This window comes from Leptosomus discolor, chromosome 1 (genome assembly GCF_034619465.1).
Source record: "Leptosomus discolor isolate bLepDis1 chromosome 1, bLepDis1.hap2, whole genome shotgun sequence".
Lineage (NCBI taxonomy): Eukaryota > Metazoa > Chordata > Aves > Leptosomiformes > Leptosomidae > Leptosomus > Leptosomus discolor.
In genome coordinates this window covers 118,155,193-118,170,625 of record NC_141391.1, presented here as the reverse complement: position 1 = coordinate 118,170,625, position 15,433 = coordinate 118,155,193, and the positions used below count along the sequence as shown (strand labels likewise).

The window sequence follows — 15,433 nt, the reverse complement described above, 5'->3', positions numbered from 1 at the left end:
CTTCAGGAAGACAAAATGACAGATTGGGTGGAGTATTTTGGAGAAGCATCCTGCGATACCTCTAATGTTAATGCTAATTAACATGAAGTGTTTCTAATGATCTCTGGACAGACATGTCATCTTCGCTGGTTTAGTTCTGCCAATATGTTTGGCACTGATTCTTTCCATCTATCAAGAGCTTCTCTCCTTTATGAAGACACAAATAGATATGTATTGTAGGGCATAATATTCGCTAAAATTGGTGTATTCTCAAAATCATAAATAACTTGTTCTGAAAAATTGGATAGCTAACTTAGAGGGAAAAAATCAAGTTCCCCGTACTTAACTGCAGCATTGTTAATCAGGATATTTGAAAGAAAATTACTATTTTCTCAGAGATTAAAAGCAAATCCAATCTTTTTGAAAATCAAGGGGTTTGTTCGTTTCAGTTCTGAGGTAAATTAGAGACTGGTACAACTAACTGGAACTGGGCATAATGAGAGCAAATTCTGAAATGCCTTTTCAGAGCAGTTTTGTTATCTTGCCATGTAGTTTCTCTGATATTCCAATAGACACTAGATAAGACTGTTGATAATACTGAATAGGTCTAAATTATGATTTCAGGATGCTAAATCCAACTATTTTTAACTTGCACATGAAAAATGTGATTCATATGCTCAAATAAAAGCATCACTCCAGTAAAGTGGCATAAGGCTTTTGTACAGAATGATGAATTGTGTCCAATATTTAAAACTAATCTCTCTCATTACTTTTGCCTCTTTTCCCTCTGAAGTTCTTTTTTTTTTTTTTTTTTCCCCCACTTCTGCCATTTGGGGTGGAAAAAAAGACAGATATTACACTTGTGTCATGGAAAATTATTGCATGATTCAGTAACATCATACATAAACGAATAGTACCCGACAGATGCATAGGAATTGCTGTGCCAGATCAGACTAATGGTGCACATAGTTCGGTATCTTTTGTCCTAGAAATAGACAGTTCTAGATGTCTGCGCATCTGGAACTGATGGGTTTGCACCTCAGCATTTAGTAAAACTGACACCAGTTCTGTGACAGTCTCTCTGCGGTGTCTGTCATTCAAGGAAAATACACAGCAGGCTTTTCAACAGAAACAGGCATTGTTTCACATCACTGCTAGTTCTGGGACTCTGTGAGTCTGATGCACTGTGTTTGCTTCTGGATGCTTATGTGTATCTCTGTCTTTGCACATCCAGTAGGAGCTCATATATCTTACCTTCAGTTTTATATCTAAGGTCCTGAGTGGTATCACACCTCGCTTTAACTAGCTAGCAGGGCATGACAAAAATTCTGGGCATCTAACAAGGCTTCCTTCTTTGTTTCTGTGCCCCTTCTGTCATTTTTCACATCAAGCATTTTGAGGTTGCTGATGCATCCTGACCTTGGTCTTTGCAGAGTAATGGGCTGTAGCTGCCAGTTACATTGTTCTGCTGGAGTTTTAAAATATGTTTAAATATTTAATCAAAGAAACTTTTCAAAAATACGTCTAACAAAATAAAAAAAAAAAATCAAATGGGAAATGGCAAGAACACAGAGTAAGGAATAGACTTTGTGGCCCATTGGACAATACACAATTGTCAGTTGCCTTGCCAGGCAACTGTCTTTTCACATAACAGATCATAAGCACTTTTTTTGTTCTAAGCTCAAAGAAGAGATGGCATTTTGGGAAGACTGTCTTTCTCTCATGCATAGCTTGAGGTAAAGAATGAGGCATTCTGCAGCATGTAGTTCCAATTCTGTCTTTCCACGTGTGGCAAACTGCATTGTTGCTAGCTCTGTAGGCAAAGTGAGTGTGGGTGTGGGTGGGTGACAGGGTAAATTTCTTTTCAAGGACTGATCTCTGAACAGTCCTACAAGCCAAACAATGTAAGCCTAATATTTTAATTGCAAGTGGACTCTTTGACACTGCATAGTAAAATTGCTTATTAAACTACAATCAATAAAAAAATCAGGAGATAGACACTATTCAGGTGGCAGCATACAGAAAAAAAGGCTGAATTGTAATTATTTGAATAGCAGCATTAGTGTTCTTTTACTATGCGAAAATAAAATTAGCTTATCACTGGTATCATTATTAATGTATGAGATGAGGCAGAAACACAGCTTAGTTCCTAACACCCATTCTGCCCCTTCCTCCCACCCCTTAAAAGAGAATAACCTAAAAGCAACATGAGCTTGCATGAGGGCTTTCTGATACAGGGAGCTGTAACAGATTTCATTGCTACAGTAGTAAAACATAGATGATTTATAAAGTATCTTAATTTGAAGGTGAGGCATTGTGTAAACAGTAAGTATTGCATTTATTATCTTCCTAGTTAGATCAAAATGTAAAAAGACATGTCAGTATCAGTATCACTGTTTATTATTTTAATCAGAAACAGGAAATATATTTTCAGCTATTCCAAACCTTATGTGCTTTTTTATTATGCATGAGGAGCTATTACTACTCTTCAGTCATATACATCTCTTAAGGTAGTCATATTGAAATCTCTGCCTTTTGAATGGCTTTCAAATAAATAAACCAACTTTTTTTTGCATAAAAAGTTATTCTGCAAACATAATTAAGTATTGAAATTTACATTTTTATGAATATAACATCTTCATACACAAGACAAATCAATTGTAAAAATTTTAGAGGTCTTGCTTCACTTTGTCATTAGAGGTAGCAGAAAATAATTTTATTTTACATTACAACACTGAACACATTTCATGCCCTTGAATGTGAACTGCCTTGAATTCTGTAAGACTCTGTTCTCCATTCTCATTTTCACACTCAATGAGCCACTACTGTTTCAGTCCAGAAGGGACCAGTCAGTAAAGCTGTGTCATGAAACTAGTTGTAGAGTCTAATCAGATTCGTTAAAACTCATTTATATTTAGCCAATAGTCACAAACCTAGCTGCAAATGCTGATTGAGGTGTGACCTCTTTTTTTTTTTTTTACTATAATTTGGGAATACATAATCAGATTTATGAAAAGAATACACTTTAAAAATAATTTTCCTACTATGTTATCCATATTATATTATAAACATTAAAAGCAAAACCTATAAATATCCAAATGCATGTATAGATTTATGTTTTCCCTAAAATTAGATATTTAATTATTGACATAAGACTTTTCAATAAAATTAAAACAGTAATAAATTATTAATAAAAGTTTCCAAATTAGAAATGTAGGCTGAGAGTAAATTTGTTGATTCATCAGTTTGTCTTGATAAAACACTCTTACAGTAACACAACCATCTAAACAGGTAGACGTTTTTTCCTGTCATCTTCTGAGATCTGTGACAAGGAAAGAAAAAACATGGAATTCTTCTTTTGCATCCTCTCTCAAACACCGGTATGGCACTCCAGAAAGTATCTTGAGTGGACATAAAGCAAAAGGCCTCAAGGGGGAATAAGTGTCGCACCTTCTACATCATTTGTCAGCCAGGAGTGATATCCTGCTAATGAGGAAGGGCATTTACAGTTGTCAGGGCAGCATCTCTTGTGATACGGATCATCATGACTGTTGTTTACCTTTTTAAAAGTGCATGTGTCCACGTCACAGAAGGAGTTAAATGCCTAACGTGACCCTGTGACTTAGGTCAGGAAAATATCAATTGTCCCCAAAAATCTGCAGAAGCCAGGGATCTAAAGGATGGAATTACATAAGTTTGGCAATAAAATGTTTAAAAAATTAAGGACTAAACCCGATCCAGTAAAAACCATAAGGCCCATAACTCTGTGGTGTGAGGAGATATTTTGAACTCTACTCTGCAGTTAGACCCTAAAACTGTCTGTTTCTCAGAAGACACATCCTCTTGGTTGGACAGCCTAGTGTGTAGTGTACATTTGGGGCACTGAGTATCTAAATTTTCCATTGCCTCAGGAAGCTTGGACTCGCACATCCCACCAAAACGCCGTTGTAACCAGACCATGAGATCAAGTGCTCTTATCCAGTTTGTTTAGAAGGTTTAACTTTTCCTGGGGAAGGGACAAGAAATTAGGCTGGTCTTTTCTTGAAGAATATCTTATCACAAATCTTTTTTGTTACCCTATTTCTTCATTCTCATACTCAAAAGCATTTGCAATTGCTTCCAAGTGGAACAGCTGTAACAGGAACGGACCGAGAGCATCACATCCTGGAGAGCTGGCTAGGGCAGGCTCAGAAATGGCAGCAGGCGTAAAGTCCTTTGCATCTCTTACATGCCAGAGGAGTGATCTGACCACCAGGTTACTGGATTAAGATAAGGGGGTAGGGGAGGTGCTTGGGCAAAAATATGAAATAAAGTATTACCTTTACCTTACCTGCTGCTAAAATCAGTAAGTGGTTTGTCACTGACTTCAACCACAACCAAGCAAGCAAAGGCTTTAAAAAAGAAGCTGCAAAAAATGTAGAATATAAAGGACATCTTGGCTAAATGTTAACCATAAATGTTAACCACACATTTTTCATCGGCAGATGAGACTCAGTGACAAGAAGTTAGCTTACTGGCACATCACCCCGGACACAGGGCTTTGCTTTTGAACACTTTTTTGGTAGAACAAGTATCTTCTCAGTCAGTTGAAATCAGGCCTAGATACAGACAATTTTTTATACATTCAAAGAAAATTAACAGGAGTTTACATATTTGTTTTTAACCATGGCTTCTCTTCAATTGCCAAACGGATGTTCTAGTTTATTTCTTCTTTTGTTTCTGTCAGAAATATGATTATAGTTCTGAGCAGAATCTGTTACTGTGTGTCAAAAGCAACTAGTGCTAAGTGAGCTCAGCTCTACTGACTGCCTCCTTCTACCATCTAGTGGCACCTTAAGCACACTGCTCTCTCTGTACGTATTTAAAGTGTTAAATGGAGAATGATAATAAATGCACACTTTTAAAAATAAAAATTTATACTTTTGAAAAGAGAAATGTATCTGGAGAAGAAATACTTTTTTCTGACATGGAAAAGTAGTTTTCATACATAAACTATTTATGGGAGAATATAAGAGATTCAACGGTTTAAATTACTAATGTCAGAGAAAATTTCTGCGTCCTGTAGTCTTGTAAAGAGTAAGTCAGGTTTGTTGATTGAATTCTTACAATTTTTTTGTGGTAGCACTTGGATTTTAAGTTGAAAGCTGAAGAACGAATCTATTCCATATCCTAAGGAAACACCTCTTAGAAACACATTTGGTTTGCTATTTACCTGGATATTTAAAGAGCACCACAAAAATTAAAATATATTATCAAATACAAATAATAAGAGAAAGCCTGTAGTCTCTTTTCTGATTATATAATTGTATTAAGTGCTTTCGGTGTTCTATTGTGCAATAGAAGCTTCTGTTTCATTTAAGGAAAAAGAGTTTAAATGTCAATGTACTAGGAATTTCAGGCTTGGGATGTTTTCAATCAAAAGGCATGTTCTGACTAATTATATGACTGAACAAACATGAATAATCTAAAATGCTTTCTGTTCTTCGAACTGAGTTTTGTTTTCACAAAGTGCTGGGTTTGGTGAAATGAAACCAAATTTTTATCAAATTCTAAACAAGGTGTATTTCTTCCTTTCCACTTGCATCAAATTAACAAGGCAAATTGACAGAAGACAGAATGTAGAATCTCAGCATCCAGGATATTTTTTTTTTCTTTTCTTTTAAACACGTGTTATTCCGTATTCTCATACTGAGAAGTTTTCAACATATTTTCCAGGGTGGAAAAATCCCCATAAGGTGGACCGCTCCTGAAGCTATAGCTTACCGGAAGTTCTCTTCGGCGAGCGACGCGTGGAGCTATGGGATTGTAATGTGGGAGGTGATGTCCTACGGTGAGAGACCATACTGGGAGATGTCCAACCAGGATGTAAGTACTGCCTAGGACTAATCTGCAACTTGTTGAAATGCTCCTTGAAAATGATTGCCACTCCCTGCCCTGCTTTCCTTTATCATTCACTTTCTAGGCTGGAACTTCAGCTTTTTAAAATCAGCATAACCCTTATCAACCTCAATGGGACAGTTAATTTATGCAACCTGAAGGCTTGGCCCTGTATGACTAAAACCTTGATTAGCTCCCTCCAATGGATTAAAGACGTATTACAAAGAGTCATAGCCAGTTTGCCAGGCTCTAACGCTGACTATAGGTGGCTTTCATCTAAATCCCTGGGAGTCTGCATCACATATGCAAGTTGATGCAGTTCTTAATTAAGCTATAGTAAAAACTTGAAGGAATACTGGAACTACTCTGATCATGAAGTTGGTCCATTATCTCCAGTACAGTCTGACAGTACCCATCAGTGGGCATACATGGTTAAATCCTGAAAGAGTTAAGCTGCCATGAGAAACACATTTGCCAATTTTCCTTTCTAAGATCAAAATGCATTCTGTTTACCTTAAAATCTACATATAGGCTTAACCACAGTGCAGGACAATAGTTCTCCCTCATAACAAAGTTACATTTTCGTCTGACTTTTTTTTTTGCAAAAGTCGTGGCCTTCCCAATTAACAAAACACACTTCTAGTGAAATTGAAGGCTTGTTCTAGAAAAGAAAGCAAGGGAAAGGGGAAATGTTATTTTCTCCACAATTTACACTTTCACTAATTCCCTTATTTGATGGATCCCCACAACAGCTCAAACTGGTATACTCAATCTTCACACCAGCCATCAATCTCTATGTCAAAATGCAGAATATCAGCCAACCCATCTTAATCTCTCTCGTATATGTGCCTAGAATACCTCTGCATTCATTCTGAAGAGTTGACAAGAATTTTCCCAGATGGCTGGTGTTATATTGTTGCTCAGTTATTCAGCTGTTCAAGTCTGGTTGCTTGTTAAGACTGATCAGTCATTTGGGGATAAGGATCTGAGAGACATTTTCATTAAAAAAACATCATTTCAGAATGTTTCTGGAAGGAAAAAAAAAAAGCACAACCAAAACCACCCAACCACCCAAAACAGAAAAGACCAGCAGAACTAATAAAGCCTTATTTCCTTTGGATTTGTACTCTACAACCTCACCAGCACTATAATCCTGCTTCTCTCCAGCATTTCTCTTGTGAGTTTACCTTTTGGAATTAGACCAGCTCTCCTGTCGATCATTCTACCCAACAGTGCCTACAGCCTCTATCCCCTCTCCACACATCTACCTGCCAGCAGCCCAGCTCCCTGTTGTGCTCCTTAATTAACACCAGGTATGGGATGATACATGTTGTGCCTGGTTTTGAGCTACGCTTCTCTTGATTGACCAGGCAGTGGTGGCTAGTTGCCCACCTGAGGAGAACAAGCAACGACTGAGCTGAGATAGATGTTTTTTCTCCAGTGGAGACATTATTTTTGGTACTATCTGAACTATGAACACATCATGGTTCTACTGTGAAATAAGCAGATAAGCCCAGCAGGCTCAATTCTGTTTCCCATAGCTAGCAATGTGCTGGCATTTGAGATGCCCTAGTCTAACAAAGATCTCCACATGCAGCTGACACAGGACATGCTAGAGACCTGAGTTCTTCTGGAGCAAAAACTGAAGGCCAGGAAGGATACCTTGGGGAGTCTACAATTAGACACGTAAGCTTAGACAACTGAATTAAGGCTATTTTTTCCTCTTGCGCACAGCATGAAATCATCTATGTATAACCTTCTTATATATTTAAGTCTCTCTGTCCTACAACAAACTTTATGCCTCTGCCCAGCTGCTGATTCTTACACAACCTGTTTAATTTGATGAAGTGGGGCAATGGGTTCAAAGTTAATAAAAGAGAACAAACAAGCAGACTCCAGCTAACAATATTGAGAATGCCAGCCTCAGTACCTTGCCTGAACTGAGAGCTACTTATCAGCTCCTGAACTGCCATGGCTTACAAACACCAATTTAAGGCAAACTGCCATTTGTTTCCTTAAAAAAGCCGCATTGTAAGATGTGGTGTTTTAGGAGCTGATTGCTAAGGAGTTGGGACATCGCTTCATTGCAATAGCAGAGGGTGCTATTTTTGAGCTAATCTTCCGTTCAGAAGCAAAGCTGAACACAGCCATAGCAAGATCAGCCTGTTCATTGTTAGTGTGCTGTTGCAAAACTTGATTACTCTGCATCGCATGATATGCACTTTGTATCAAAATGCACATATAGCCTCAAATTTTCTGCCTTCCCAAACTAATAGATGCAATGGTTAGTTTCACTGTGAGCCGCCTTTTAACGGGAGATTGAACGGAACAAGAAACTGGGAAGAAGGTACTAGCAAATCACAGAATCACACAACAGCTGAGGTTGAGGGACCTTTCAAGATCGACTAGTCCAGCCCCCTGCTCAAGCATGATTAGCTAAAGCAGTTTGCTCAGGGCTATCTCTGATCAGGTTTTGAGTATCTCCAAGGATGGAGACTCTACAGCCTCTCTGGGCAGCCTGTGTTAGTGCTCGGTCACATGCACAATACAAAAGTGTTTTCTTACATTTTAATGGAATTCCATGGTTTTTGTTTGTGCCCCAATGGGGCACAAACTTGCCCACTCAACACTCTCTGAGTAGTAAGTACAGTGTCCATGTGTACCTTTATAAAAACAGCTCACTGGGCAGTTACTTTTCCTGTTCTATGCCCATTAGCACTGCCTGGTTGAGGGGCTGCACTGTCGTAAATGCAGCATTGGCTAACAGTCCTTTCTGCTGTTGTGCCTGTCAGTTGCCACTGGCACATTCACTAAGCATATCATCTTTTGCCTGGGTTTCCTCACTGTGTAACTGGTATTTCATTTCCCACCTCCCTCTGCAGCACCCCATTCATGGTTGGTTGTTTTAGAGATTAAAGAAGCCCATGAAGTAAGAGATACTTCTGAACAAAGCCAGCCCGACTATGGTGCCTGGCTTCTGTGCAGTGCCAGTGCTTCCAACTGCAATGTCACCTCTCCATAACTCTTCCTCTGCCCCTCATCTTGCCAGTCTGCTTGTCTAGTTGCAGGTGATGGACAGCTGGTAGCAACTGCAGCTTGAGGAGGTGGGGGGAAGAAGATGGGTTTTTTGCTGTATCATCATGTCCCACTATCATGCGATTTCTGCTTCAACATAAGAATTTCAGTCTCTATTCCAGTTGTGAGAGATTTCATCTGGTGTTGGGTCAACTCTCTCTGAGGAACCCAACTGCCATCATCTCTTTTACTTCTCCTGTAATCATAATCCTACTCCTTACACCAGCTCTGTTACCAGCCCACCTCTTGATTCTCCCATTGTTGTTACCACTAACTGGGAATGGAGTTAGAGAAAGACTTTCTATTAAGTCCATTTGGCCCCACTATTCACCTCATGGGAAGAGGGTCTGAATCACTGGTAGGACCTTCACACAGAGTCCAAAGTCACCAGGTGAGAGTAGTGCACAACACAGACCTTCATTCCAGCTGTCTCCCTTTTTTTGAGGCTGCGTTCAGCCTGTCCTCTTCCCCTCTATCAGACCTTATGACATCTCTATTCAAGGCCATGCCAGCAGTGAGAATTCATAAAATGAACCCTCATTTTAGAGTATATTAAATATTCTGCTACAGCATGAAGATAGCAACATTTAATTACCCCTACATCCAAAACAGAAGTATCTGTTAATACAGAGTAATGATGCAAGCCCTGTGGATTCTTCATATGCCAACGATGCTGGCTCCTGGGGTCTTTCCCTGCAGTTCTGCAATGCAGAGCACAAAGGACTCCTTTTCTCCAGAGCCCTACCCACAGACTTGCAGTGCCAAAATGTTAACAGTGAGCACCTGTGATCTTCTAAATACATTTAGTGACTCTAAACGTCATTGGGAAATTTCCAGTTATTAGATATATTGTAAAGCTTACTTTGCTGGATATTGGGATGTTTCTTTTAATACAATAAATTACCCTGAATTCACACAAGCTTATTTTGCAGAAATAATAGGACTTTCTCGAAGGTCAGTGATACTGTACATATAGCAGGGAAAGTAACAGAGAGGGGATGCACTAAACAGATTCATAAAAGACACATTATGCAAACAACTGTTAATAATCACAGGATCACAGAATGGTAGGAGTTGGAAGGGACCTCTGGAGATATCTGGTCCAACTCCCCCGCCAAAGCAGGTTAGCCTAGAGCAGGTCACACGGGAACACGTCCAGGTGGGCTCTGAGTATCTCCAGAGAAGGAGACTCCACAGCCTCCCTGGGCAGCCTGTCCCAGGGCTCTGTCACCCTCAGAGTGAAGAAGTTTTTCCTCAGGTTCAAGTGGAACTTCCTGTGCTCCAGCTTGTGCCCATTGCTCCTGGTCCTGTTGCTGGGCACCACTGAGAAGAGCCTGGCCCCATCCTCTTGACACCCACCCTTTAGATAGTTATAAGTGTTGATGAGGTCCCCTCTCAGTCTTCTCTGCTCCAGGCTAAAGAGCCCCAGGTGTCTCAGCCTCTCCTCATAGGAGAGATGCTCCAGCCCCCTAATCATGTTCGTAGCCCTCCGCTGGACTCTCTCCAGTAGCTCCCTGTCCTTCTTGAATGGGGGGGCCCAGAACTGGACACAGTACTCCAGGTGTGGCCTCACCAGGGCAGAGTAGAGGGGGAGGATGACCTCCCTTGACCTGCTGGCCACACCCTTCTTAATGCACCCCAGGATGGTGTTTGCCTTCTTGGCCACAAAGGCACATTGCTGGCTCATGGTCATCCCATTATCCACCAAAACTCCCAGGCCCCTCTCTGCAGAGCTACTTTCAAGCAGGTTGACCCCCAACCTGGACTATTGTATGGTTTGACTCCTCCTCAGGTGCAGGACCCTACACTTGCCTCTATTAAACTTCATTTGGTTCCTCTCTGCCCAGCTCTCCAGCCTGTCCAGATCTCGCTGAATGGCAGCACAGCCTTCCCTTATATCTGCCACTCCTCCCAGCTTTGTATCATCAGCAAATTTGCTGAGGATACACTCTGTCCCTTCATCTAGGTCATTGATGAATATATTGAATAAAACAGGCCCTAATACTGACTGCTGGGAAGCAGCACTAGTTACAGGCCTCCAGCTGGACTCAGAACCCCTGATCGCAACACTCTGAGCTCTGTCCTTCAGCCAGTTCTCAACTCACCTCACTGTCCGCTCATCTAACTTACACTCCCTAATCTTACCTATGAGGATGTGATGGGAGACAGTGTCAAAGGCCTTACTAAGGTCAAGGTAGACCACATCCACTGCCCTCCCCTCATCCACCCAGCCATTCATTTTATCATAGAAGGCCATCAGATTGGTCAAGCATGATTTCCCCTTAGTGAATCCATGCTGACTACTCCTGATAATCTTCTTTTCCTCCATGTGCTGGGAGATAACAGCCAGAATGAGCTGTTCCATCACCTTCCCAGGAATGGAGGTGAGGCTGATTGGCCAGTAGTTTCCCAGGTCCTCCTTCTTGCCCTTCTTGAAGACTGGAGTTACATTGGCTTTCCTCCAGTCCTCAAGCATCTCTCCTGTCCTCCACAACCTTTCAAAGATGATTGCAATGGCATATGCCAGCTCCCTCAACATTCACGGGTGCATCCCATCAGGCCCATGGATTTGTGGGTGTCTAGTTTACCTAAAAGATCCCTAACCCAATCCTCCTCGACTAAGGGGTAGTTCTCCTTTCCTCTCAATTCTTCCCCTACTGCCAGAGGCAGGGATTCCTGAGTAGGAAAGTAGTAAAGTTAGTAATAAAGACTGAGGCAAAGGCGGCATTCAACAAATCCGCCTTCTCCATATCTTCCATCACCAGGGTACTCGCCTCATTCAGCAATGGGCCCACCGTTTCCCTGGTCTTTCTTTTACTACCAATGTATTTGAAGAAGCCCTTCTTGTTGTTTTTGTCATCTTTGGCTATATGTAATCTAGCCATATTTATACTTATATAAGACCTAATAAGGTCTAACATAAGTATAGTCAGAGGTTCTGCCACAACAAAATGTCTGGCAACATTAACATTACAACAGTTACTTGGTTTTGATAATAATAAAACTCTTCTCTAGTTAGTAATAAAATATTTATGGAATTGCATGGGTTTTTGTAAAGTACCAAAAGTTTTCCAAGTATAAACTCTACAGAGTCAGTTCTATTTTTTCACATTCCATCTTACAAATTGCTTTTCTAATTAAACAACTTTGGGAAATTAATTCACTTTTTTTAGACCATGGCTAAGTAAGTGATGTTTAAGTGTTCAGCTCTTACGTGCATAACATAGAAGCCAATGATATGCCCACCCCTACCCGAAGGAAGGCAACGCTAGGAGAGGTGAGTTCAGTGCTGTCTGATGCAGTGCCTGTTTGCCATGTGAACACATCTTCAGTCAGATGAACATTAGGGCTGAGCTAAGTCTACCAAGGATCTCTTGTCTGACCCCTCAGTCACAGCAACCAAATCATGAGGATCCAGCGCAGGTAGCACAGAGACCAAGCTGATGCAAAGTGTTAAACTGATACGTGCCACCTAAATAAAACTCAGTCTGATTTTCAGAGACAACAACTGTTCACAAGTACCCATCGGGTCAGTGCAAGACAGAGAGACTCAACACCTCTGAAAAAAACAAAACAAAACAAAAAACCCCACACATTTTTGGCTCAGTCTGCACCAAGTGCTCCAGCCACACCACCCCAAGTCACAGAAGGCAAAGGGACTGGAAGAATGGAGAACTGCCCGCTGTAGGAGAAGATCAGGTCTGAGACCGTCTAAGAAACCTAAAGGTACACAAGTCCATGTGACCTGATGAGATGCATCTGTGGGTCCTGAGGGAACTGGCGGATGAAGTTTCTATGCCACTATCCATCATATTTGAGAAGTTGTGGCAGTCCACTGAAGTTCCCACTGACTGGAAAAGGGGAAACACAACCTCCATTTTTAAAAAGAGAAAAAAGAAAGACCCGGGGAATTACAGGCCAATCAGTCTCACCTCTGTGCCCAGCAAGATCATGGAGCAGATCCTCCTGGAAGCTATGCTAAGGCATATGGAGAATAAGGAGGTGATTGGTGACAGCCAACATGGCTTCACCAAGGGCAAATCGTGCCTGACCAATTTGGTGGCCTTCTATGACAAGATTACAGCTTTGGTGAGTAAGGGAAGACGTCATCTACCTGGCCTTGTGCAAAGCACTTGACACTGTCCCACATGACATCCTTGTCTCTAAACTGGAGGGACGTGGATTTCACAGATGGACCATTCAGTGGATAAGGAATTGGTTGGATGGTTGCACTCAAAGAGTTGTGATCAACGGCTCAATGTCCAAGCGGAGACCAGTGACAACTGGCATTCCTTAAGGGTCAGTATTGGGACCAGTGCAATTTAACATCTTTGTCAGCAGTGTGGAAGTGGGATTGAGTGCAGCCTCAGCAAGTTTGTTGATGACATCAAGCTGTATGGTGTGGTCGACACACTGGGGAGAAGAGATGCCATTCAGAGGGATCTTGACAGACTGGAGAGGTGGGTCCGTGCAAACCTTGTGAAGTTCAACAAGACCACGTGCAAGGTCCTGCACCTGGGTCAGGGCAACCCCAAGCACAGATACAGGCTGGGCCATGAGTGGATTCGTAGCAGCCTTATGGAGAAGGACTTGGGGGTGTTGGTGGATAATAAACTGAATATGAGCCAGCAGTGTGTGCTCGAAGCCCAGAAAGCCAATCACATCCTGGGCTGCATCAAGAGAAGCGTGGCCAGCAGGTCAAAGGAGGGGATTCTCCCCCTCTACTCTGCACTGGTGAGACCCCACTTGGGTGCTATGTCCAGCTCTGGGACCCCCCAGAGAAACACATGAACCTGCCCAAGCAGGTCCAGAGGAGGGTCACAAAGATGATGAGAGGGCTGGAGCACCTCCCCTGTGAGGACAGGCTGAGAGAGTTGGAGTTGTTCAGCCTGGAGAAGAGAAGGCTCCAGGGGAGACCTTACAGTGGCCTTCCAGTACATAAGGGGGGCCTACAGGAAAGGTGGGGAGGGATTCTTGATCAGGGAGTGTGGTGATAGGACAAGGGGTAACGGTTTCAAACTGAAAGAGGAGATATAGGTTAGATACAAGAAAGAAATTCTTTACTGTGAGGATGGCGAGACACTGGCACAGGTTGCCCAGAGAAGTTGTGGCTGCCCCCTCCCTGGTAGTGTTTAAGGCCAGGCTGGATGGGGCTTTGAGCAGCCTCGTCTGGTGGAAGGTGTCCCTGCCCATGGCAGGGGGATTGGAACTAGATGAACCTTAAGGTCTTTTCCAACCCAAACCATTCTGTGATTCTATAAATCTAGTGTCCTCTATTTATATTCCTAAGCAGGGATTTGGAAGCTGAACTTTAGGCAACTGAGTTTGAAAATGCCTCTTATAAATTTTTTAATACTGTGCACGGTATAACATAGGGGCTTAAAATGTTATTAACTTTGAGAATTGTTCTTGTTTAAGTAAATAACCATTTTATTATTGTGGTAAGTCACTTCCAACCTGTGTTGCTGCTGATTAATGCACTTCTTAGATGTGTGGCAGGCACCAGAGGTGTCCCTAATTAGGGCTGCTGCACAGTCTGTCATGTCTTATTGCTTAATTAATAAACATTAGCTAAGATACTGAACTTTCCAGGGAAACCAGAGTACTGATGAACAGATTGTTCTAAGAGCCTGGCTTGCTAATGCTCATGTGAGGAAAGAAAGATTTATATTCCATGCATGTGAGTGAAGTCTACTGGGACACCTGTTAGAAGCCACTGTATAAATTAGTGCATGTTGCAGAACTACAATATTTAAAAAAAAAAAAATATTCTTTAATAGATTGTAATCAATATGCAAGAAAACTACTGTAGCAAACAGAATAAAAGTCCTTACACTTATGAAAGTTTCATGTAATAGTAAAAATAACTTACCCTAATATAGTTCTTTCAACCCACAGAGATCAAAACACTTGTCAGGCACCTGGGATTGGCTCTGTACCAGGAGGCAGGAGCAGCTGCCTCTCCCTCCTGATAGATTTTTCAGATGTCAGCAGGACACAGGGACAATGTGTCCATTTGGACTTTCTTCTGTCTCAGTCTCATTAAAAAAATCTGTCAATTACCTTTCGAAAGCAAAAATCTGTGTTACTGTTAATAACAAAACTATCAAAAAGATTACAGCTTAGTTTTCAGGTGCCATTTTTGCCAATTTCAAATTATTTTTAAATCAAACAGGCATGAATTTTATGTAGAAGTCCATAACATTTGTTTTATAATTTTGGTATCATGATTAATATTTAATATTAACTCTGCCTTTAACCTTTACAGCTATGTCTAACCAAACAAAAATTTTAAAATGTATTTGACAGGCTCCACGTTTAACATCATCTGAGTACAAAAATACATACAAATAATGGTCTCCTTTACAAAAATAAAATCCTAAGCATTAAAAAACATGGAAATAATTAGCTTTGTTAACAGTAAAAAATATTCCCTTTCTCTTATAGTTTATATTCTTACCTGCCAAAAATCATTATTTGTAAAAATACATCCTGCCCATTT

General features: G+C 41.1%; 1 protein-coding gene across 3 annotated transcripts in view; it reads left to right on the top strand.

The window, feature by feature from the left end:
- EPHA6 (EPH receptor A6) overlaps positions 1–15,433 on the top strand; it is a 503,574-nt gene that overhangs the window by 473,395 nt on the left and 14,746 nt on the right. For all 3 annotated transcript variants that reach the window (XM_086477983.1, XM_086477974.1, XM_086477990.1), the window contains one exon: positions 5,695–5,844. In XM_086477983.1, the coding sequence (XP_086334109.1) occupies positions 5,695–5,844 (150 nt within the window). The remainder of the gene's footprint in view (positions 1–5,694; positions 5,845–15,433) is intronic.